The 21,144-nt window shown below is 40.5% G+C and overlaps 1 protein-coding gene across 4 annotated transcripts in view; it reads right to left on the reverse strand.

The window, feature by feature from the left end:
• The window catches only part of dclk2a (doublecortin-like kinase 2a), a 45,584-nt gene extending 35,871 nt beyond the window's left edge, over positions 1-9,713 (reverse strand). For 2 of the 4 annotated variants that reach the window (XR_007038326.1, XM_047365679.1), the window contains exon 1: positions 8,910-9,713. Coding sequence is in view for 3 of the 4 variants with exons in the window: in XM_047365679.1 (XP_047221635.1) it covers positions 8,910-9,315 (406 nt within the window). In the remaining variant the exon portion in view is untranslated. The remainder of the gene's footprint in view (positions 1-8,909) is intronic. The other 2 variants (XM_047365678.1, XM_047365677.1) reach the window with 1 other exon arrangement.
• Between the last annotated feature and the right edge of the window lie 11,431 nt (positions 9,714-21,144).

Consider the following 21,144-nt stretch of genomic DNA (forward strand, 5'->3'; position numbering starts at 1 on the left):
GTGATGAATAACTAATTGTAATAACTAATTGCCCATAACCACAACACCAGAAGACATCTCTGCTTTCTATTTGTAAGTAATAAGTTTTGGTTAAGAAATTATTTTCCTGAATTATGATTTTTAATTATGATAATTGATAAATATTAATTAATCAATAATCATAATCCTTACAATTTTGTTTGTGTCAAAGATTGGCTCATGGAGTAGAACAGGTAGGCAGAAGCATTACGGTGAGTAGAAAGGATGTTATAGAACGAAAGCCAACATTTACAGCTTGGTATGAGTTGACATGAGCAGTCATGAACAAACTTGGCTTGAGTATAGCAGTCTAGACATGAAGGAAAGCATGATTATCCAACGGGAAGCAACCAGAACAGAAGAGTATATATAGCGGAGAACATAGGTATGACAGGGAGGCTGGATAGGCATGACACAGCTGTGCTGAATGAAGTTGATTATAAAATGACTGTGGAAGAGAAGAAACAAATTAACATGAATGAGCTGAACAGAGATACAACGACAAAATAAAACCAAAGGGCAAATCTTACAGAAGTAACAGAACTAAAATGCACAATAAACAGAAATACAATACGTAAGAGCCACAATCTAATGAATTAAAACGAACCATCTAGAGAGCATAAATAATAATCTGAAACCAAACCCAAACACCTACAAATCATGACAGCCTGGCTCAAATGAGTTGTACTTTAGTCAAATTCAGTGGGTTTTAATTATGCTTTTAGCCAAATGTTAATCTTTAGACTCGGGCATAATGCAGAGTATGTCCCTGCCATTGTCAAGGTTTTCAGTCCTAGAATACCTAAATGTTTTTTGACCCAAAATTTACAATTCGACTATATAACCATGTAGCAGTTGTGTCCCTTTTCCATGACTTCAGAAGAACTCTGGGAAGGTGAGTGATGTCAGCTTTGTCAGGATTGTTCTGAAGCAATAATTGAAGCAATAAGATATGCAGGCTACAAAAGTACTTTTAAAATAATATCCATCCTTCATTTATACCTGCCAGCCCATGCAGAGACGAGTCCATCACAGAGTAACATAGAGACACATGGGCCAACCCATTTACTGAGACTAATCAACCCATCATGACTGTTTTGGACTGTGGGAATAGCTAATAGTTCCAGGTGAGAACCCACCTGTGCATGAGAACATGCAAACTCCATGCAGAAAGACCTCAGATTGGTATTCCAACCCATGACCTTTGCAGCGAGGTAACTATGCTAACAGCAGTGCCACCATGCAGCCCCAGTTTTAAACTGCCTCTAAAATGATAAATATAAAAGGTCTAACGGCCTTGTGGTGGAGTTTAATTTGAATGCCACAGTGTAAAATTACTGCCAAGTATTCCCAAGCTAATTAGCTTAGGTTTTTGAATTCGAAGTTAGGTTTGCCAAATTATTCAAAAAGGCTAAAGTAGTTCAATGCATTTTGTGTTTAACAAAAGCAAACCTTCTAAAATACTGCAGATGCATCTAGCTGTCAATTTACTATAGCTGCTTAATCCAAGTGAGATGAGAGGTCTTAATTTATTGTATTTAAATAATTTTTTAGACCCAGTGAAAACTGGACTAACCTTTGTCAATGCTATACATACACATTAGTGTTACCGCTTATAAGTGTTTTTAGCAATATCATTGTTTAGAGAGCCAATCTTATGCCTTAATATTGATGTAGTACACTACAAATAAATCCATTTTGGATACTGTTTTTCAGATATCCTGCCTTTTCACATATATATTTTTTTGCATTTCAAAACATTTATTAGACTTAAAAAGTAGGCTGGATTAACATTACCTGGGGTGAACTGGCACATAAATGCATAATTTTAATGTGTGAATATTTTGAGACCTTATCTTCTTCCTGATTGTGGATACAGTATGCTAAAACTGTTAAATGCATTTGTTATGATAGCTTTAAGATACCTTGAACTGTTGCCCTGCACCATTAAATTAAATACGTGTGACAGAGATTTACAATTTAAATATTGCTAGTAATAAAAAACTTAAAAGGGTCACACCAAGTAACTTCAGAAACAGTTTCTATAATTTAATTTGATGCCCAGAGATCATTTCAAGGTCATCTAACTCGGTGTTTCACAGCCCAGTTTGGACTTGAATGAATTTAACTCAGGAACTACATCAAAACACGAGAGCGTCCTATCCAATCCGAATTGTTTTAGCAGAAGTTCCTCAATATATTTTAATGAGATATATTGAATGAGACTTCAATGAAAATCTTTTAGGCTGCTTATGCTCTTTTTTCCTTTTACTTTCTCTACTTGCTGCTGTGTGTCCAAAGTTTAACACAAAAAAAAAAATCAATTATGTCACCAAACCTGAAAGCAAAATGACTTTAAGGCCTGAAATTTGCAAAGAAATAGAAACCCCGTATTAATCAGTCATGTGACCCATCAACCCAAGCTCAGATGAACAACATTAACTTTTCATCCCCAGCTGAAACAACCCAGCACACTGAGAGGGAGGGTAACATTGTCCTCTCTCACTCTCAGCTGCTGAGCTGCTGCATTGGCCTTCTTCCAGCATCTGAACACATTAACACAAAAAATTCCTCTCAAGAACAAAGCTATGCGACAAGTACAGGGCCTTGGTCACCAAATAAACACATCCAACAATTGTTAAGAAGCCTGAGTGACGGATCTGAATTCTCTCCATTGTGATTCACCACGAGGCAAAGTTACACTACATTCCTTACAAATCTAAGTTCATTCCACGCTTATGAGGAACATTACAATGTTTTATTTTGCATACAATTCATTCTTATATTATGATCTACAGATTTTATTCAGATAGTATCTTATCCAATAATCATGCTCATGCTGACTACATTTTTCAGATGTATACATACTCTTCACATCTTTAATGGATACAAAAATGAGCGTGTCGGGACAAACCAAATGAGACGGCTCTTTTCGTTGTACCAGGTTTTTTATAGCTGCAATTAACCAAAGTCTAATTAAAATACAGGCCACACAGCCAAAAGGGACAGAGTCGTGGCTGTACACAAACACATAGCATAAAATGGCCTATCATTTATCTGACAGAGTAACAAAAAGCCCTGTGATGGTGCCTCCTGACAAGTCTATTCCCTGAAGTCACCCAGTGAATGTGACAGCAGCCTGAGCCATCCGCCACTGGCTGTTGTCCTCATGTGGACCACAGATGAGGTCAACATTTACAAGGTGGTCTAACTAATCCAGCAATTTTAACTCTTGTGGTCTCACACTGTCGTCACTAATCCAAAACCAGAGCCATGGTGTTATGACTCCATAACATATTTGTCAGCACATCTCTCAAATAAGAACATGACCCAAATCATTTTTGTCCCTTTAAAGTTTCAGCGTTTCTGCTTTAAATCAGTCAAACTAAATAAAAACAGGTTGCAATCATATCCCTTCCTTACAAACTGAAAATACAGACATATTCAATAAATTAGAATATGTGTTCCAATGAGTATTACTTGCCAGGTTAAGAGTATTTTTTTAAAATAACCTCGAAGCAGGTATAAAACATACATTTCAAAAAGCCCACATTTCTGTGTCAAAGGTTTTTTTTTTATTGGTGTGATGTAATATTCTAATCTTAAATGCTGTATTTTTATTAGCTGTAAGCAGACAATCCTCATAATTAACAGAAATAAAGGCTTGAAAACATTAGTTTGTGTGAAGTTAATCTATATAATGTTTCATTTAATGAGCCAAGTTACTGAAATAAATGAACTGTACTTTAAAAAAAAAATCTGAATCTCTGAATTAAAATTTCTGAAAGAGGCAAAAATCTTTGTTTCTCTGCATTCAATCCTAAAATGCAACTGAGAATACAAAAAAAAAAAAAAAAACTAGAACTGCAAGCAGTTATGATTGGGTTCCAAGCCCCTCCCAGCAACTCCGCCCCCTGCCCGCCCATTCCAGACTACCACATCACACACCCACATGACCACATTTTCCAAAGGGTCAGGTCAGATCTTGGTTGCAGAAGCATTCAGACCTCACAGGCTTAGCGGCACACAGCGCAAATGCACTAAACCCAGCGGCAAGCACAGCGCAAACCGCACCCTGACTGAAAGGCCCTTAAGGGATATTAGCAGCTATGGAGGAAGAACGGTTCTGCTACTTGTATCAGAAAACAACACAAATAAAACAGAGAGGTTACAACTGTTATCGAACCCCGAACCAAAATACCGACCGGAGATAGTGGTTCTGAACACTCGTACTCGTCATCTTCCGCTGTATCCGGGACCGGGTCGCGGGGGCAGCAGACTCAGCAGAGACGCCCAGACGTCCCTCTCCCCAGACACCTCCTCCAGCTCCTCCGGGGGGAGCCCAAGGCGTTCCCAGGCCAGCCGAGAGACATAGTCCCTCCAGCGTGTCCTGGGCCGTCCCCTGGGAAACCTCCTGGTGGGACGTGCCTGGAACACCTCCCGAGGGAGGCATCCGGTATAGATGCCCGAGCCACCTCAACTGCCTCCTCTCGATGTGGAGGAGCAGCGGCTCTACTCCGAGCCCCTCCCGGATAGCCGAGCTCCTCACCCTGTCTCTAAGGGAGTGCCCGGCCACCCTATGGAGGAAGCTCATTTCAGCCGCTTGTATCCGGGATCTCGTTCTTTCGGTCATGACCCAAAGTTCATGGCCATAGGTGAGGGTAGGAACGTAGACCGACCGGTAAATCGAGAGCTTCGCTTTTCGGCTCAGCTCTCTCTTCACCACAACGGACCGGCACAGCGCCCCAATTACTGAGCAGCTGCACCGATCCGTCTGTCGATCTCCCGCACCATTCTTCCCTCACTCGTGAACAAGACCCCGAGATACTTAAACTTCTCCACTTGAGGCAGGAACTCCCCTCCAACCTGAAGAGGACAAGCCACCCTTTTCCAGTCGAGAACCATGGCCTCGGACTTGGAGGAGCTGATTTTCACCCCTGCCGCTTCACACTTGGCTGCGAACCGCCCCAGTGCGTGCTGTAGGTCTTGGCTAGAGGGGGCCAACAGGGCCACATCAGCTGCAAAAAGAAGAGATGAAATCCTCTGGTCCCCAAACCAGACCCCCTCCGGCCCTTGGCTGCGCCTAGAAATTCTGTCCATAAAAGTTATGAACAGGACCGGTGACAAAGGGCAGCCCTGCCGGAGTCCAACATGCACCGAGAACAGGTCCGACTTAGTGCCGGCATTGCGAACCAAACTCCTGCTCCACTTGTACAGAGACTGGATGGCCCCTAGTAAAGGGCCCCCAATTCCATACTCCTGGAGCACCCCCAACAAGGTATCACGAGGGACACAGTCGAATGCTTTCTCCAGGTCCACAAAACACATGTGGACCGGTTGGGCAAACTCCCATGAACCCTCGAGTACCCTGTAGAGGGTATAGAGCTGGTCCAGTGTTCCACAGCCGGGACGAAAACAACACTGCTCCTCCTGAAGCCGAGGTTCGACTATCGGCCGGACTCTCCTCTCCAATACCCTGGCGTAGGCCTTACCAGGGAGGCTGAGGAGCATGATCTCCCTGTAGTTGGAACACACCCTCCGGTCACCCTTCTTATGTAGGGGGACCACCACCCCAGTCTGCCAATCCAAAGGCACTGTCCCCGACCGCCACGCAATGTTGAAGAGGCGTGTCAACCATGACAGCCCCCACAACTAGCATAATTTTGGGGGCGCTGTTTTTTTCCCGTGAGCGGCAGACAGCGAGCTTTCTGCAGAATCCATATTTCATCAAAAAATTACCAGGGCTGCTTCATTAAAAATTTCCAAAATATTCTCAGTTAACTGTCTATATCTGCAATAATATGCATTGTTTATAATGTCCGTAGATGTAATGGGTTTCATAAAAAAATGTGTTTGATTAAAAGGCAGCATTGCGCCTGATACTTGTGTGAGAAAAAAACACCAATGGATACACGTGTGATCAGACCCTGACTCTGAAGGTTAGGAGGCAGACAGCTAATCCACTACACTATTACATGCCTTGCATGGCCTTTGCCCGGCTTAGAACCCTAAAAAAATTTAAGTAGAAACACGAGCCTTGACTGACAGCTTCCCTTTCACTAAATCACACCCAATTCTAACAAGTTAAAACATAGGCAAAAATCATTTATTTTTTATTTTTTAGCTCTGACCTGTCGAATCAAACATTTTTCTCAGGACTACAACAGAAAAACTAATTTGTGTAAACTTTGTTTTAATTCAACAATATAAAAAAAATCCATACTTGATGTTAATGGTACAGAGTACATTGTGTGATTGATGATTTAAGATGATCAAGTAAGGCCCTCTTACAAACAAATGCAGAAAAATGGCTCAAGCTGGTCACTTGCTTTGTAAACAACCAACAAGCACAAGAACACCCCCGTTTGTTCACATGGACAGCAAAAACAGTGCTCGTTATATTTCATAATAATTGCTAAACATGTTTTCTAATCATGCACACATTTGCCCTATGAATAATATCTCTCCATCAAGGTTGGGTTTTGTTGGGCTTTAAATTGATAGGTATAGATTAACGTGCTAACCTGGTAATAAAACATGTCGATTATTGAATTTCACAAATATTAATACATCACATGTATTAATATCCTTCCATAAAGACTACTTGGTGGCAAAACTGTGACTGTTCTACTAGAATTTCACATGATGAGCCCCATCAGATATCCCCCCTTAAAAGTACAAAACCATCTCTAAAACCAGCTCAGTATCTGTTATACCTCCTGTTGCATTTTTTCTTCCAAGCACAGCAGTTGTATTTAGTAATCCTGTCCTGTCATAGGGACGTACATGGGAATGGTGCTTGATTCAGTTTGCACACAAAAGTCCAGGCCGGCAACAATCAATGGGAGCAGAGTGTTGGGTTGCACACTAATGTGTCCCAGGGATTGAGTAAACAAGGGCGAGGTGTACTTTTTATTATTCAAATCTATAAAACAAATAAAAACTGCAAAAAAGTTAAGATTCAGTTAGAAGAAGAGCTGCTGGCATCCAAAATTACTTTACAAATTAGTGTCATCTCAGAATTTAGATCATGTGCTGGCCTAAATCCTCCCCGGTTTCTCTGGGGAACTGGTACAGGAAATGAGTGCAACCCGGAGAAAAATAACTTACGAGGTGAAATAAAAATAAACCACTATACAAGAATAACTCCTGTAAGAGGTCAGTGGATCCTGGGGTGTCACCAAGCGGTAACCCTTTTTGTTAAAATGGATTGTAGGCTGGCTTTAGTGCAGATGGACAGCTCAAGGGTTTGACAGCACTATTAATCAATCATAGAGTGCGTCTGCTGACAAATCAAAATAGATTTAGCCTGATGATGTAACTATATACAGTACATTTATTCATGTGTAGATAAACGAATACTCAATGGGAGAATTTTAGAGCAATGAAGCCCCTGGGAGAAGATCAATGTAAAACCTTTAAACAAGTAAATCCTCGCACAAATACACACACATACACTAAGTGGTCCACATAGCACTTTCACGCTCAAATAAGCTCGCTAATACTTCAATTAAATGAGTAGTGATCCATGTTGAGATCAGTTGACAGTTGTGCACATTGACAGCCCACGAAGGAGGAGTCTGTGTGGATGGGTGGCACTAGGTCACATGTCAGGGCAGTTATGTCAACAGTGATGCATATGTGGTTTCTCCTTTGGAATCACCATTTACAGTAAAATACTCTGAAGAGATAAGGGGATAAATCAGTATACCCCTTGAACTTCATGTTTACTTACATTAAAACCACTTACTTTATTGTATTTAATTGGGATTGCATAACTTTTAAGTTGTATAAAAACCATACTTGTTTTTTAAAATAGTTTATAAAAAATAAAAAAACTACCTCTCAATACAATTCAGTGCAAACAATTGCCTTCAGAAGTCAATTAGTAAATAGAGTCTACCTGTGTGTAATGTAATCTCAATGTAAATCCAGCAGCTCTGTGAAGGCTTTACTGGTTTGTTAGAGAACGTTTGTGAACACACAGCATCCAAAGAGCTAAAGAACGAATCAGACAGGTCAGGGTTGATTCTGTTGAAAATTTAAAACAAGGTTAGGTTATAAATTATAACTACACTGTTTAACCCTAAACTTCGAACAATACATGAAGCGCTCTTAAATAATATTAAAGACCGTCGAGGAATCCACCTACAGTTTAAAAAGTTTGTCAAAAGCCATGCTGAGGATACAGCAAATGTGTGGAAGAACGTGGTCTGGCCACATAACACTAACATTAAACTTCATGCTCCTACATGCGAAAGGCTATTTGTGGTGTAAAATTAACACTAAACACTCCACCCAGGCCTGAAACAAGGTAGTGGCAGGCAGCATAATGCTGTGGTGATGCTTTTTTCAGGAGGAACTCAGAATCTGTTTAGAATGGATGGAAAGATGAACGTAACTAAATACAGGACTATCGTGGAGGAAAACCTGATAAAGGCCATGCAAGACTTGAGACTGGGACAGAGGTTCAGCTTCCAGTAGGACAACAACCTTTAATATATAGAAAAAGCTGCGGCTAGAGTAAAACAGATGCCACACTTTTCTAAAATTTTTTAGAAACCATGGATCCTTTTTCATCCAGTTCACAGTTATGCACTACTTTGTGGTCTTGCACATGAAATCCAATACAGAACATTAGGGTTTGTGGCTGTACTGTGACAAAATGAGAAAATGTTCAAAGGGTGTATATAACTTTGCAAGGTACTGTGCTTTTAAAAAGGAGAAAACACCTCAATTACAAATTTTAAGTTTCCATGTAAAGTGGACAAAAGATATTCTAACATAAATTCATTTTAATGTGACTAATTATACATCAGTTTTTAATGGGGCTATTATAACACCGATCTTCTGTCCTGAACTGTCACAGTTTATTCCTCCATCGACCTTACCCTCCACTAACTCATCCAGGCTGGTGATCTTCCTGCCCCCATCCACCGTGTACAACGTCCGGACTCCCTGGGGAAGGTTGACGTTGTCAGACAGGGACCGCGTCAGCTCCATCAGCAATGCATCCAGGGACCGGAACCGGTCGCTGGACACGGCATAAACCAAACCTTTGAAATATTTGTCCCCGTTACGATAAAAACGTACTTTCCGGGCTTTTTTCTCGGAGGTGAGAGACTGCAGAGTGCGTGTGCGGTAGAAGCTGCAGTGCGCGCTGTGCGCCGGGCTGGGGACGAGACCGTTGCCTTTGGACCCGGAGTGAGACCCGGAGCCTGAGTTGTTCCTAGGAGTCCGTTGGAGCCTCTCTCGCTCCTCGAAGTGCTCAAATTCGACACTTCTGCTCAGAGACATGTTGTGTCCCCCAATTTCTAGCTGTCCAACAGAAATAATAAACTTTTATCCAGAGAGCGGAGAGGCCGTTGCGCTCACACGTGTGCCTCTTAATTATCCGCAGCCGTGGAGGTTGTTAAAAGTCTGCTATACGTTGAATCCCGGGTTGATAGAAATATAGGAAATGATCCCAAAACTGACTGATATAAGCGATAAAAACGAAACGGTAACAATGGAACCGGCGCAGGCTTATTTCATAAATGATGCGTCAAACAATGAGCGTCCGTAGTTAGACATCTCAGCAGACCTGTTTCTGTAAAAATAAAAGGGAACTTCACCCAAACAAAGGCGCACAGCAATGAAATATTCAGGCCATCATTTCCTCACATCCTCTCTCTGACTTACAGTCCGAACAGACTGTCAGATAAATAGGTAATGAGACAGAGGAGGAAGCGTTTCAGCCTCGGGGTCCTAATGCCACTCAATGTTCCACAGGAAATATCTAAACTCTAAAATTATTAATATTCACAATATACAGGTCCTTCTCAAAATATTAGCATATTGTGATAAAGTTCATTATTTTCCATAATGTCATGAAGAAAATTTAACATTCATATATTTTAGATTCATTGCACACTAACTGAAATATTTCAGGTCTTTTATTGTCTTAATACAGATGATTTTGGCATACAGCTCATGAAAACCCAAAATTCCTATCTCACAAAATTAGCATATCATTAAAAGGGTCTCTAAACGAGCTATGAACCTCATCATCTGAATCAACGAGTTAACTCTAAACACCTGCAAAAGATTCCTGAGGCCTTTAAAACTCCCAGCCTGGTTCATCACTCAAAACCCCAATCATGGGTAAGACTGCCGACCTGACTGCTGTCCAGAAGGCCACTATTGACACCCTCAAGCAAGAGGGTAAGACACAGAAAGAAATTTCTGAACGAATAGTGCTGTATCAAGGCACCTCAGTGGGAAGTCTGTGGGAAGGAAAAAGTGTGGCAGAAAACGCTGCACAACGAGAAGAGGTGACCGGACCCTGAGGAAGATTGTGGAGAAGGGCCGATTCCAGACCTTGGGGGACCTGCGGAAGCAGTGGACTGAGTCTGGAGTAGAAACATCCAGAGCCACCGTGCACAGGCGTGTGCAGGAAATGGGCTACAGGTGCCGCATTTCCCAGGTCAAGCCACTTTTGAACCAGAAACAGCGGCAGGAGCGCCTGACCTGGGCTACAGAGAAGCAGCACTGGACTGTTGCTCAGTGGTCCAAAGTACTTTTTTCGGATGAAAGCAAATTCTGCATATCATTCGGAAATCAAGGTGCCAGAGTCTGGAGGAAGACTGGGGAGAAGGAAATGCCAAAATGCCAGAAGTCCAGTGTCAAGTACCCACAGTCAGTGATGGTCTGGGGTGCCTTGTCAGCTGCTGGTGTTGGTCCACTGTGTTTTATCAAGGGCAGGGTCAATGCAGCTAGCTATCAGGAGATTTTGGAGCACTTCATGCTTCCTTCTGCTGAAAAGCTTTATGGAGATGAAGATTTCATTTTTCAGCACGACCTGGCACCTGCTCACAGTGCCAAAACCACTGGTAAATGGTTTACTGACCATGATATCACTGTGCTCAATTGGCCTGCCAACTCTCCTGACCTGAACCCCATAGAGAATCTGTGGGATATTGTGAAGAGAACGTTGAGAGACTCAAGACCCAACACTCTGGATGAGCTAAAGGCCGCTATCGAAGCATCCTGGGCCTCCATAAGACCTCAGCAGTGCCACAGGCTGATTGCCTCCATGCCACGCCGCATTGAAGCAGTCATTTCTGTAAAAGGATTCCCGACCAAGTATTGAGTGCATAACTGTACATGATTATTTGAAGGTTGACGTTGTTTGTATTAAAAACACTTTTCTTTTATTGGTCGGATGAAATATGCTAATTTTGTGAGATAGGAATTTTGGGTTTTCATGAGCTGTATGCCAAAATCATCCGTATTAAGACAATAAAAGACCTGAAATATTTCAGTTAGTGTGCAATGAATCTAAAATATATGAATGTTAAATTTTCATCATGACATTATGGGAAATAATGAACTTTATCACAATATGCTAATATTTTGAGAAGGACCTGTAATACGGACACTAAATTTACATTTCATCCAGAGCAATGTTTTAAAATGTTTTAATGTTCACCTGCTGAAAAAGTTTTGTGATGCAAACTATTTGGAACTACAATTTTGTGATAGCCTGACATTCAGCAGCAACATTATAACAGTTTAAACGAGTTTGAAAAGATAAATAATTAAAAATAACATAATTTGACGTTTTTAACCTATTTTAAACAAGTCTAAAAGCTCTTCAGTTGAAACCTAATGTTTACATGCAGTGTATAAATGCATAATGTTTTCTTCTCAGTATGGCATTAAACCGGATAAAGAAATCAGATTTTAAAAAAATCCTGTTTTAGGTCAATTAGGATTACCAGAATAATTCCTGTTTGCTAAATAGATTAATTTTAAACAATCTGGGAAAGCAGATATGATGACGTAATGACTTCAGAGGCTTTTCATAACCTAATTCTTAACCCTTGAGTTAAATGGAGGCACTCCTTAGGATGTATTTTAAGGCAACACCTCAAACACACTAATTTCTAGTGTGGCATCAAGGAAAAAAATAATACAAATCATGAGGATAATTGTAGACTCTAGAAATCTGGTTCTTTTTTGGGAAAAAAATTCCAGATGCCTGAAAGTGCTTCATTCATAACAATAATATGCAATGACAAACAATATGGGAATTTCCAGGAGTCATACATTTTTTTAAAGCCATTTAGAGGTGGACTTACTGGTGTGTTTCAGGTGATTGTCCAGGTATATAATCTGGTAAGAAATCTGCGGGGTAAATACTTTTTCACAGCACTGTACTTCTAAAGATTGATATATTTTAACATAAATTTGACCTGTTTGCCTTTTTGTCGATATTATTCTCGGATAACCTTCTTGGTAAACTCTTGTATAAATAAACCAAAGAGAACCAAACTGAATTAAAATGTAGCCTTTGCAGAACAACAGAACATATTCTAACCCATTCCAAAAAGGTAATGTAAAGCAAACAATAACTAAAGAAGTATATTTTCCCATCCCTAACCCATTTCCCCCTTCTAGAAAATCTGCCAGTATCACTTTGCTTGTAGATATTAGGCATCCTATCCATTTTCATCAATTTACGACTCAAAGCAAAAATAATTAGCCAGACTGTTTCTGATCATGACTACAGTAAAACGCAACCTTGCTAAGGTGGAGTCACAGTTGGCCACAGCGTTACCAACAACAAGCCTGAGTGACAGCTTGCACTGCCAGAAAGCTTCTTGAAGGAATCCAGCTCAATATAAAGATTTCTATTGGGGTCAAAATGTTTGGTCAGCAAAATGAAAACAAATAGCTATCACTGGCAAGCTTTCAAATTGATTGATGTTAACGTTGACATTTTGGTGCTTAAGGAATAGCTGTTATTTGATTAAAAGTGTTCATAAGATGAAATTTTGTTCAGACAATCAGCAGCATTTTCAGAAAAACCAAGGATCATTTGAGTTTTGGTAGTTAACTTCTTTCCCTCTCAAATTCATAATTCAACCTTTGAAAAAAAGGGATTTTGTACATGATAATAACTTATTGTATACTGCAAACCCGGCAAGGAGTCCAGAAGCTAGACACCCTTAACTCGACTTTGTTTGTAAAAACAATCAAACTCTTAATGAGGCCTAAAACATTGTTTAATCTTTGTACTTGTTGTGAGGTGTCAATTCACATGTTGACAATCCTCATTAGACACAAGAATATGTTGATTTTTAAAATAAACCCATCTAGTGAGTTAATAATGGTTTTTCTTTATCCACTGTCCTTCAATTTTTTATTTCACACAAAGTATGTTCAGCAGTTGTGGCCAAAAGTTTTGAAAGTGACAAAATGTTCTTTTTGCAAAAAAAATTTACTGCTTCAGTTTTTATTGTGACAATTTGTACTGAGGTTGCTGTGATGGGTAATAAACGCAGTTAATTACAAATATGCTGAAAGTGAAATATGCAAGAAAAGTGTTGGGACCCCAGCCATGGGTTACAACATTAAAGGCCAGTAAGGACTTTTCTGGAACTTTCAAAATAAATTGCATTAACCTACTTCCAACACAGCCAGGAACAGGAACAAGAAAGGAGTAACAGCGGACTGCCCGTGACGTCACTGTTTGTATAAAAAACCCACGTTCCAACAAACAGACTTCTTCGTTCAGACTCAAGTTCAGCATTATTAAGTTTAAAACATAATCATTCAGAGGGTAGACCAGACATTTTGTTGGAAATAAAACATAGTTTATTTAGAATACAAAGAATGGGATTAATATTAGTGTTTTTATGGGTACCAGCACATGTAGGAGTTGGAGGGAATGAGATGGCGGACAGAATAGCAAAGAAGGCAACACAAAACAACATTAGCTTTATAATTAATATTAGTAGGTCAGAGGCAAGAAATATAATTAAACAGAGAATCAGGAAAGAGTGGCAAAAAAGGTGGGATGAAGAAAAGAAAGGAAGATGGTTTTACAGAATCAACAAGATAGTAGGAGAAGTAAGAACAGGAAGAAGGAGCAGAAAAGAGGAAAGATTAATTACAAGATTAAGAATAGGACATACAGGACTTAATTCTACATTGTTCAAGATAAAGAAACATAATACAGGTCCTTCTAAAAAATTTGCATATTGTGATAAAGTTCATTATTTTCCATAATGTCATGATGAAAATTTAACATTCATATATTTTAGATTCATTGCACACTAACTGAAATATTTCAGGTCTTTTATTGTCTTAATACGGATGATTTTGGCATACAGCTCATGAAAACCCAAAATTCCTATCTCACAAAATTAGCATATTTCATCCGACCAATAAAAGAAAAGTGTTTTTAATACAAAAAACGTCAACCTTCAAATAATCATGTACAGTTATGCACTCAATACTTGGTCGGGAATCCTTTTGCAGAAATGACTGCTTCAATGCGGCGTGGCATGGAGGCAATCAGCCTGTGGCACTGCTGAGGTCTTATGGAGGCCCAGGATGCTTCGATAGCGGCCTTTAGCTCATCCAGAGTGTTGGGTCTTGAGTCTCTCAACGTTCTCTTCACAATATCCCACAGATTCTCTATGGGGTTCAGGTCAGGAGAGTTGGCAGGCCAATTGAGCACAGTGATACCATGGTCAGTAAACCATTTACCAGTGGTTTTGGCACTGTGAGCAGGTGCCAGGTCGTGCTGAAAAATGAAATCTTTATCTCCATAAAGCTTTTCAGCAGATGGAAGCATGAAGTGCTCCAAAATCTCCTGATAGCTAGCTGCATTGACCCTGCCCTTGATAAAACACAGTGGACCAACACCAGCAGCTGACACGGCACCCCAGACCATCACTGACTGTGGGTACTTGACACTGGACTTCTGGCATTTTGGCATTTCCTTCTCCCCAGTCTTCCTCCAGACTCTGGCACCTTGATTTCCGAATGACATGCAGAATTTGCTTTCATCCAAAAAAAGTACTTTGGACCACTGAGCAACAGTCCATTGCTGCTTCTCTGTAGCCCAGGTCTGGGGAATGCGGCACCTGTAGCCCATTTCCTGCACACGCCTGTGCACGGTGGCTCTGGATGTTTCTACTCCAGACTCAGTCCACTGCTTCCGCAGGTCCCCCAAGGTCTGGAATCGGCCCTTCTCCACAATCTTCCTCAGGGGTCCGGTCACCTCTTCTGGTTGTGCAGCGTTTTCTGCCACACTTTTTCCTTCCCACAGACTTTCCACTGAGGTGCCTTGATACAGCACTCTGGGAACAGCCTATTTGTTCAGAAATTTCTTTCTGTGTCTTACCCTCTTGCTTGAGGGTGTCAATAGTGGCCTTCTGGACAGCAGTCAGGTCGGCAGTCTTACCCATGATTGGGGTTTTGAGTGATGAACCAGGCTGGGAGTTTTAAAGGCCTCAGGAATCTTTTGCAGGTGTTTAGAGTTAACTCGTTGATTCAGATGATTAGGTTCATAGCTCGTTTAGAGACCCTTTTAATGATATGCTAATTTTGTGAGATAGGAATTTTGGGTTTTCATGAGCTGTATGCCAAAATCATCCGTATTAAGACAATAAAAGACCTGAAATATTTCAGTTAGTGTGCAATGAATCTAAAATATATGAATGTTAAATTTTCATCATGACATTATGGAAAATAATGAACTTTATCACAATATGCTAATATTTTGAGAAGGACCTGTACAGGAAAATGTGATCATTGTGGAGAGGAGGAAACATTAGAACATGTAATATTGAAGTGTCAGAAATATGAACAAGAAAGAACAATTTTAAGGAGAGAATTTGTAGGTATTAGGGAGAATTTTGTTTTGAGAGATAATTTGCAAAGAAGTTTAGGTACCAAACGTATTCAAATTATAATTAGATTTTTCAAAAGCACTAAATTAATAAATAGAATTTGATTGTTGTAATAGTAAATAAGATTTAAAACCATGAAGAACCACAGTCCATACCAGTCGGTGGCGGTAATGCACATCATAACGTTATTTGCCAACTTCCAAAAAAATAACACAGAAGAAGAAGAAGAAGAGACCTCTTCCACGCACCGGACGAACTGGAATGACAGACAAAGAAGCGTCTCCTTTCTGGCAAGCAGACATAACTCTTCAAACTGGATCCAAGAGTGTCATACGATCACGCGATCATATGCACTAAGTTAAGTAGGAATGAATTGCTGTTTGTGTATCCGGTATTTATTCATGAACGGGGTCATTAAGGTTACAAGCCTGGCTTGACTTTTCTTTCTGAGGTCTACAGAAGCAAACTGTGTTCCAGAGAGTTCCCAGCAGAGGCCCTGTCTCTACAATGCCAAGTGGAGCAGTTTTCCATGTCTGAAGGAAGGACAAAGGTACCGCAACACAGCACGCCGCTCTGCCTGCAGTTCGGCCCAGACCAACAGGACTAGCCGCCTACCCCACAGCTTACGGATGTTAGCTGTAAGTTAACCCTTTGTTCACCGTGGATGCTTTCCTCAACTTCGTTGCCCCGGGCAACTTCTCCTCAGCACGGTTCACGTAAGAGGTCGTGTTTGGGCAGAGAAGATTAGTTTAGAGTTTGTTTTGTTTGTGTTGAGAAACTCCGCTACACTAAGTGCTAGCAGACTAGCATTCAGCTAAGGATGTATTTTGTGTTGTTTTTTTATTTTATTTAAGACATACTTTATTTAAAGGGTGGTTTTTAAACACAGAAGATCGGCCATAACGCGTCGTCCACGCTTATGCATTTCAACCCTTTTATTAGTAGTATTTTAAAGGTATGTGTTTGATTCGGATGATAAGCTATAAGTTTCTTTTGTTAGCTCCAACCGCTAACGGGTAAGAACACGAGCTCGCCCACTTTGAGTCAGCTGAAGATCATTTACCCAGAAAGGTTGTTAGTTTCCAATCTTACTAAATGTGATTTCTAAATAAACACCATTAAGACCCATTTATCCAAAAAGGTTTGGTTCTTATTAAAAATATTTCCATCAATATTTTAATATTTACTTAATATTTCTTTAAATATTATTTTAATAAATAAAGGCAGCTAATTAAACATCGTTGAGAATTGGTCATCCAGATGGTGGGTTTTATTCAGCAAATCATTCTTTTAAATGTTGTTTTGTCAAAATAATGTTTTGTCTGATCTTGCATTGTGATTGGTTGTTTGAAGGAATGCAAATTATTGGCTAAGTTAGTACCAGGACTAACTTAACTTAATTTCCAGATTCTTCAAGATAATCCTTGGTTCTCAAACATAAACATTGCATGGTAATGTTGCATCACTCTTTCGGTCACAGTTTTCAACCATCTTTGATCAACTTGTTTATATTGTACATAGCCCATTATTCTTCCTTATTCTTTAATTCTGCTTGGTAGTTTAGTTGGTTTTATTTTAGCATAGCAAGAGTTTGTTGATTGAAATATATTTGACTTTGAGTTGACTTTTGTTAATAAATTCTTGTATTTTAAGAAATTGTGTGAATTCATTCCATGTGTGTGCAGAGTTTATGCTGTTCAATAATGTCAGAGCTTGACTCATCCCTTTCAATTTTGTTCTAATACTAACACCTTATTGGGCTGGTATTCACAGGACAGCCCTTAACAGACCAAAATATTATTCAATAAAATACTAAAGTATTAATATTCAAAAATGTATTTATATTCATATTCACAACAAAAGGAAGTGGTGATATTGTTTGTCCAGCATGATTACTACCAGGGAAACATATACTGATGCTGCTGATTCTAGTCAAATGAAAGACATAATAAATAACTTCAGTAAGAGAGGTTCAATTGCCAGCAAGTGCTTGAACAATTTACAAATGAGGTTTTGACCATGAAACGGGGTGCAGAGCTTGTTCAGGAATGGCAGCAGACAAGTGTTAGTGTTTCTGCATGGACACAGATGCAGAGGAATTTGGATGCTGGCTTGGTGTTAAGAAAGGTAGCAGAGAAGTTTCTTTTCTTCAAGAGAAACATCAAACCCAGACTGACACGTGTACAAACAAGGACTTCATAACATACAGACATCAAGCACGAGGATTGGACAGCAGTGTGAAGTTATTTTCTGTGATGACGCCCCCCTCAGACTGTCTTGTACATTTGGAAAAAGGACTTTGACAGAGTAAAACATCCTAAGACTGGTCATGTATGGGGTTATCTCTCTTCCATGGGAATGGGCTCAACTGCAGCTTTGTCTAAAAACTGCTGCTATTAAAAAAAGAATGGGATAAAAACATCTTCCTAGAGCAACTTTGCACAACAATCCAGGAGCTGTTTGTTGTTCTGTGGAGAGCAGAACAATTCTGGTGGTGCACTGCAATACAAAGCAAACGTGATAGGTGTTGATATTTTGGTTCCATGGCCAAAACACTTGACAGATCTTCATTCCATCGAGAAACAGTACTTGAACTGGGTGGTGGTTATTTCATTCCTTTGCCATTTTGTACTAACCAGTTTTGGTGGTTTTATATCCAATTTTTTCCAAGCATAAAATGGTACAGTTTACTGTGGAAAATTTCACGCCAGCCCTGTATGAACTCATAACATCCAACAAAGCCCAACAATTTGAGGTAAATTTCTATATTATGCTCGTAGTCAACTGTATGGACATGTGGTTATCAGAATCAGCTTTATTGCCAAGTTCGTACATACAGCAAACAAGGAATTTGACTCCGGTACACTTTGCTCTCTGGGTTTCTTTTTTTTGTATAATAAGATATATTCTGCATATATCTTTATGTCCTTAAATATATATATACAATATACACATATACAAGGTGGAATTGCGACTTCAGTATGAGGTTGTTTGGTACTCTATTGAATGTTCAACAGAGAAACAGCCTGGGAGAAGAAACTGTCTCTGTGGCGGCTGGTTTTAGTAAACAGTGCTCTGTAACGACGGCCTGAAGATAAAACTCTGAACAGTTTATGTGCAGGGTGTGTGGGGTCTGCAGAGATTTTAGCAGCTCTTTTCCTGACCCTAGACCTGTATAAGTCCTGGATGGAGGGAAGGTCAGCTCTGATTATTCTCTCTGCAGTCCTGATTATTCTTGCAGTCTGGACCTGTCCTGTTTTGTGGATGAGCCAAACCACACTGAGATGGATGAAGACAGGACAGACTGAATGATGGCAGTGTAGAAGATGACCAACAGCTCCTGTGGAAGGTTGAACTTCTTGAGTTGCCTCAGGAAGTACAGTCTCTGCTGGGCCTTCTTCTGAACAGTGTCTATGTGTGAAGACCATCTCAGGTCCTCAGAGATGGTGGTTCCTAAGAACCTGAAGTGGTCCACAGCTGATACAGTGTTGTTGAGGATGGTGAGGGGTTGTATGGGGATGGTGTTCTTCGAAAGTCCACCACCATTTCCACAGTCTTGAGTGGGTTGAGTTCCAGGTTGTTCTGACTGCACCAGTGTACCAGCCGATCCACCTCCTGTCTGTATGCAGACTCATCACTGTCATGGTATGACATCCTTGGACTTGGTTTGTGTTTTTGTATTAACCGTTCTTAGGTCTATGTTTTCCTTTATTGTTAATTAGTTCCACCTGTCCCTTATGCCTCCATGTCTCCTTGCCACACCTGTTCTTAGTTCTTGTGATTACCCGCCTTTCTTTTCTCCCTGTATATTAGTTGGTCTGTGTTCTTTGTTCGCCGCTGGTTCCTCCGTCACTATTCCTCGTTCACTACCCTTGTTTATGCTCAGTTTTGCTACGTTACAGAACTATGTACAGGTCCTTCTCAAAATATTAGCATATTGTGATAAAGTTCATTATTTTCCATAATGTCATGATGAAAATTTAACATTCATATATTTTAGATTCATTGCACACTAACTGAAATATTTCAGGTCTTTTATTGTCTTAATACGGATGATTTTGGCATACAGCTCATGAAAACCCAAAATTCCTATCTCACAAAATTAGCATATCATTAAAAGGGTCTCTAAACGAGCTATGAACCTAATCATCTGAATCAACGAGTTAACTCTAAACACCTGCAAAAGATTCCTGAGGTCTTTAAAACTCCCAGCCTGGTTCATCACTCCAAACCCCAATCATGGGTAAGACTGCCGACCTGACTGCTGTCCAGAAGGCCACTATTGACACCCTCAAGCAAGAGGGTAAGACACAGAAAGACATTTCTGAACAAATAGGCTGTTCCCAGAGTGCTGTATCAAGGCACCTCAGTGGGACGTCTGTGGGAAGGAAAAAGTGTGGCAGAAAACGCTGCACAACGAGAAGAGGTGACCGGATCCTGAGGAAGATTGTAGAGAAGGACCGATTCCAGACCTTGGGGGACCTGCGGAAGCAGTGGACTGAGTCTGGAGTAGAAACATCCAGAGCCACCGTGCACAGGCGTGTGCAGGAAATGGGCTACAGGTGCCGCATTCCCCAGGTCAAGCCACTTTTGAACCAGAAACAACGGCAGAAGCGCCTGACCTGGGCTACAGAGAAGCAGCACTGGACTGTTGCTCAGTGGTCCAAAGTACTTTTTTCGGATGAAAGCAAATTCTGCATGTCATTCGGAAATCAAGGTGCCAGAGTCTGGAGGAAGACTGGGGAGAAGGAAATGCCAAAATGCCAGAAGTCCAGTGTCAAGTACCCACAGTCAGTGATGGTCTGGGGTGCCGTGTCAGCTGCTGGTGTTGGTCCACTGTGTTTTATCAAGGGCAGGGTCAATGCAGCTAGCTATCAGGAGATTTTGGAGCACTTCATGCTTCCATCTGCTGAAAAGCTTTATGGAGATGAAGATTTCATTTTTCAGCACGACCTGGCACCTGCTCACAGTGCCAAAACCACTGGTAAATGGTTTACTGACCATGGTATCACTGTGCTCAATTGGCCTGCCAACTCTCCTGACCTGAACCCCATAGAGAATCTGTGGGATATTGTGAAGAGAACGTTGAGAGACTCAAGACCCAACACTCTGGATGAGCTAAAGGCCACTATCGAAGCATCCTGGGCCTCCATAAGACCTCAGCAGTGCCACAGGCTGATTGCCTCCATGCCACGCCGCATTGAAGCAGTCATTTCTGCAAAAGGATTCCCGACCAAGTATTGAGTGCACAACTGTACATGATTATTTGAAGGTTGACGTTTTTTGTATTAAAAACACTTTTCTTTTATTGGTCGGATGAAATATGCTAATTTTGTGAGATAGGAATTTTGGGTTTTCATGAGCTGTATGCCAAAATCATCTGTAGTAAGACAATAAAAGACCTGAAATATTTCAGTTAGTGTGCAATGAATCTAAAATA

The sequence above is a fragment of the Girardinichthys multiradiatus genome, chromosome 5 (genome assembly GCF_021462225.1).
Source record: "Girardinichthys multiradiatus isolate DD_20200921_A chromosome 5, DD_fGirMul_XY1, whole genome shotgun sequence".
Taxonomy (NCBI): Eukaryota; Metazoa; Chordata; class Actinopteri; order Cyprinodontiformes; family Goodeidae; genus Girardinichthys; species Girardinichthys multiradiatus.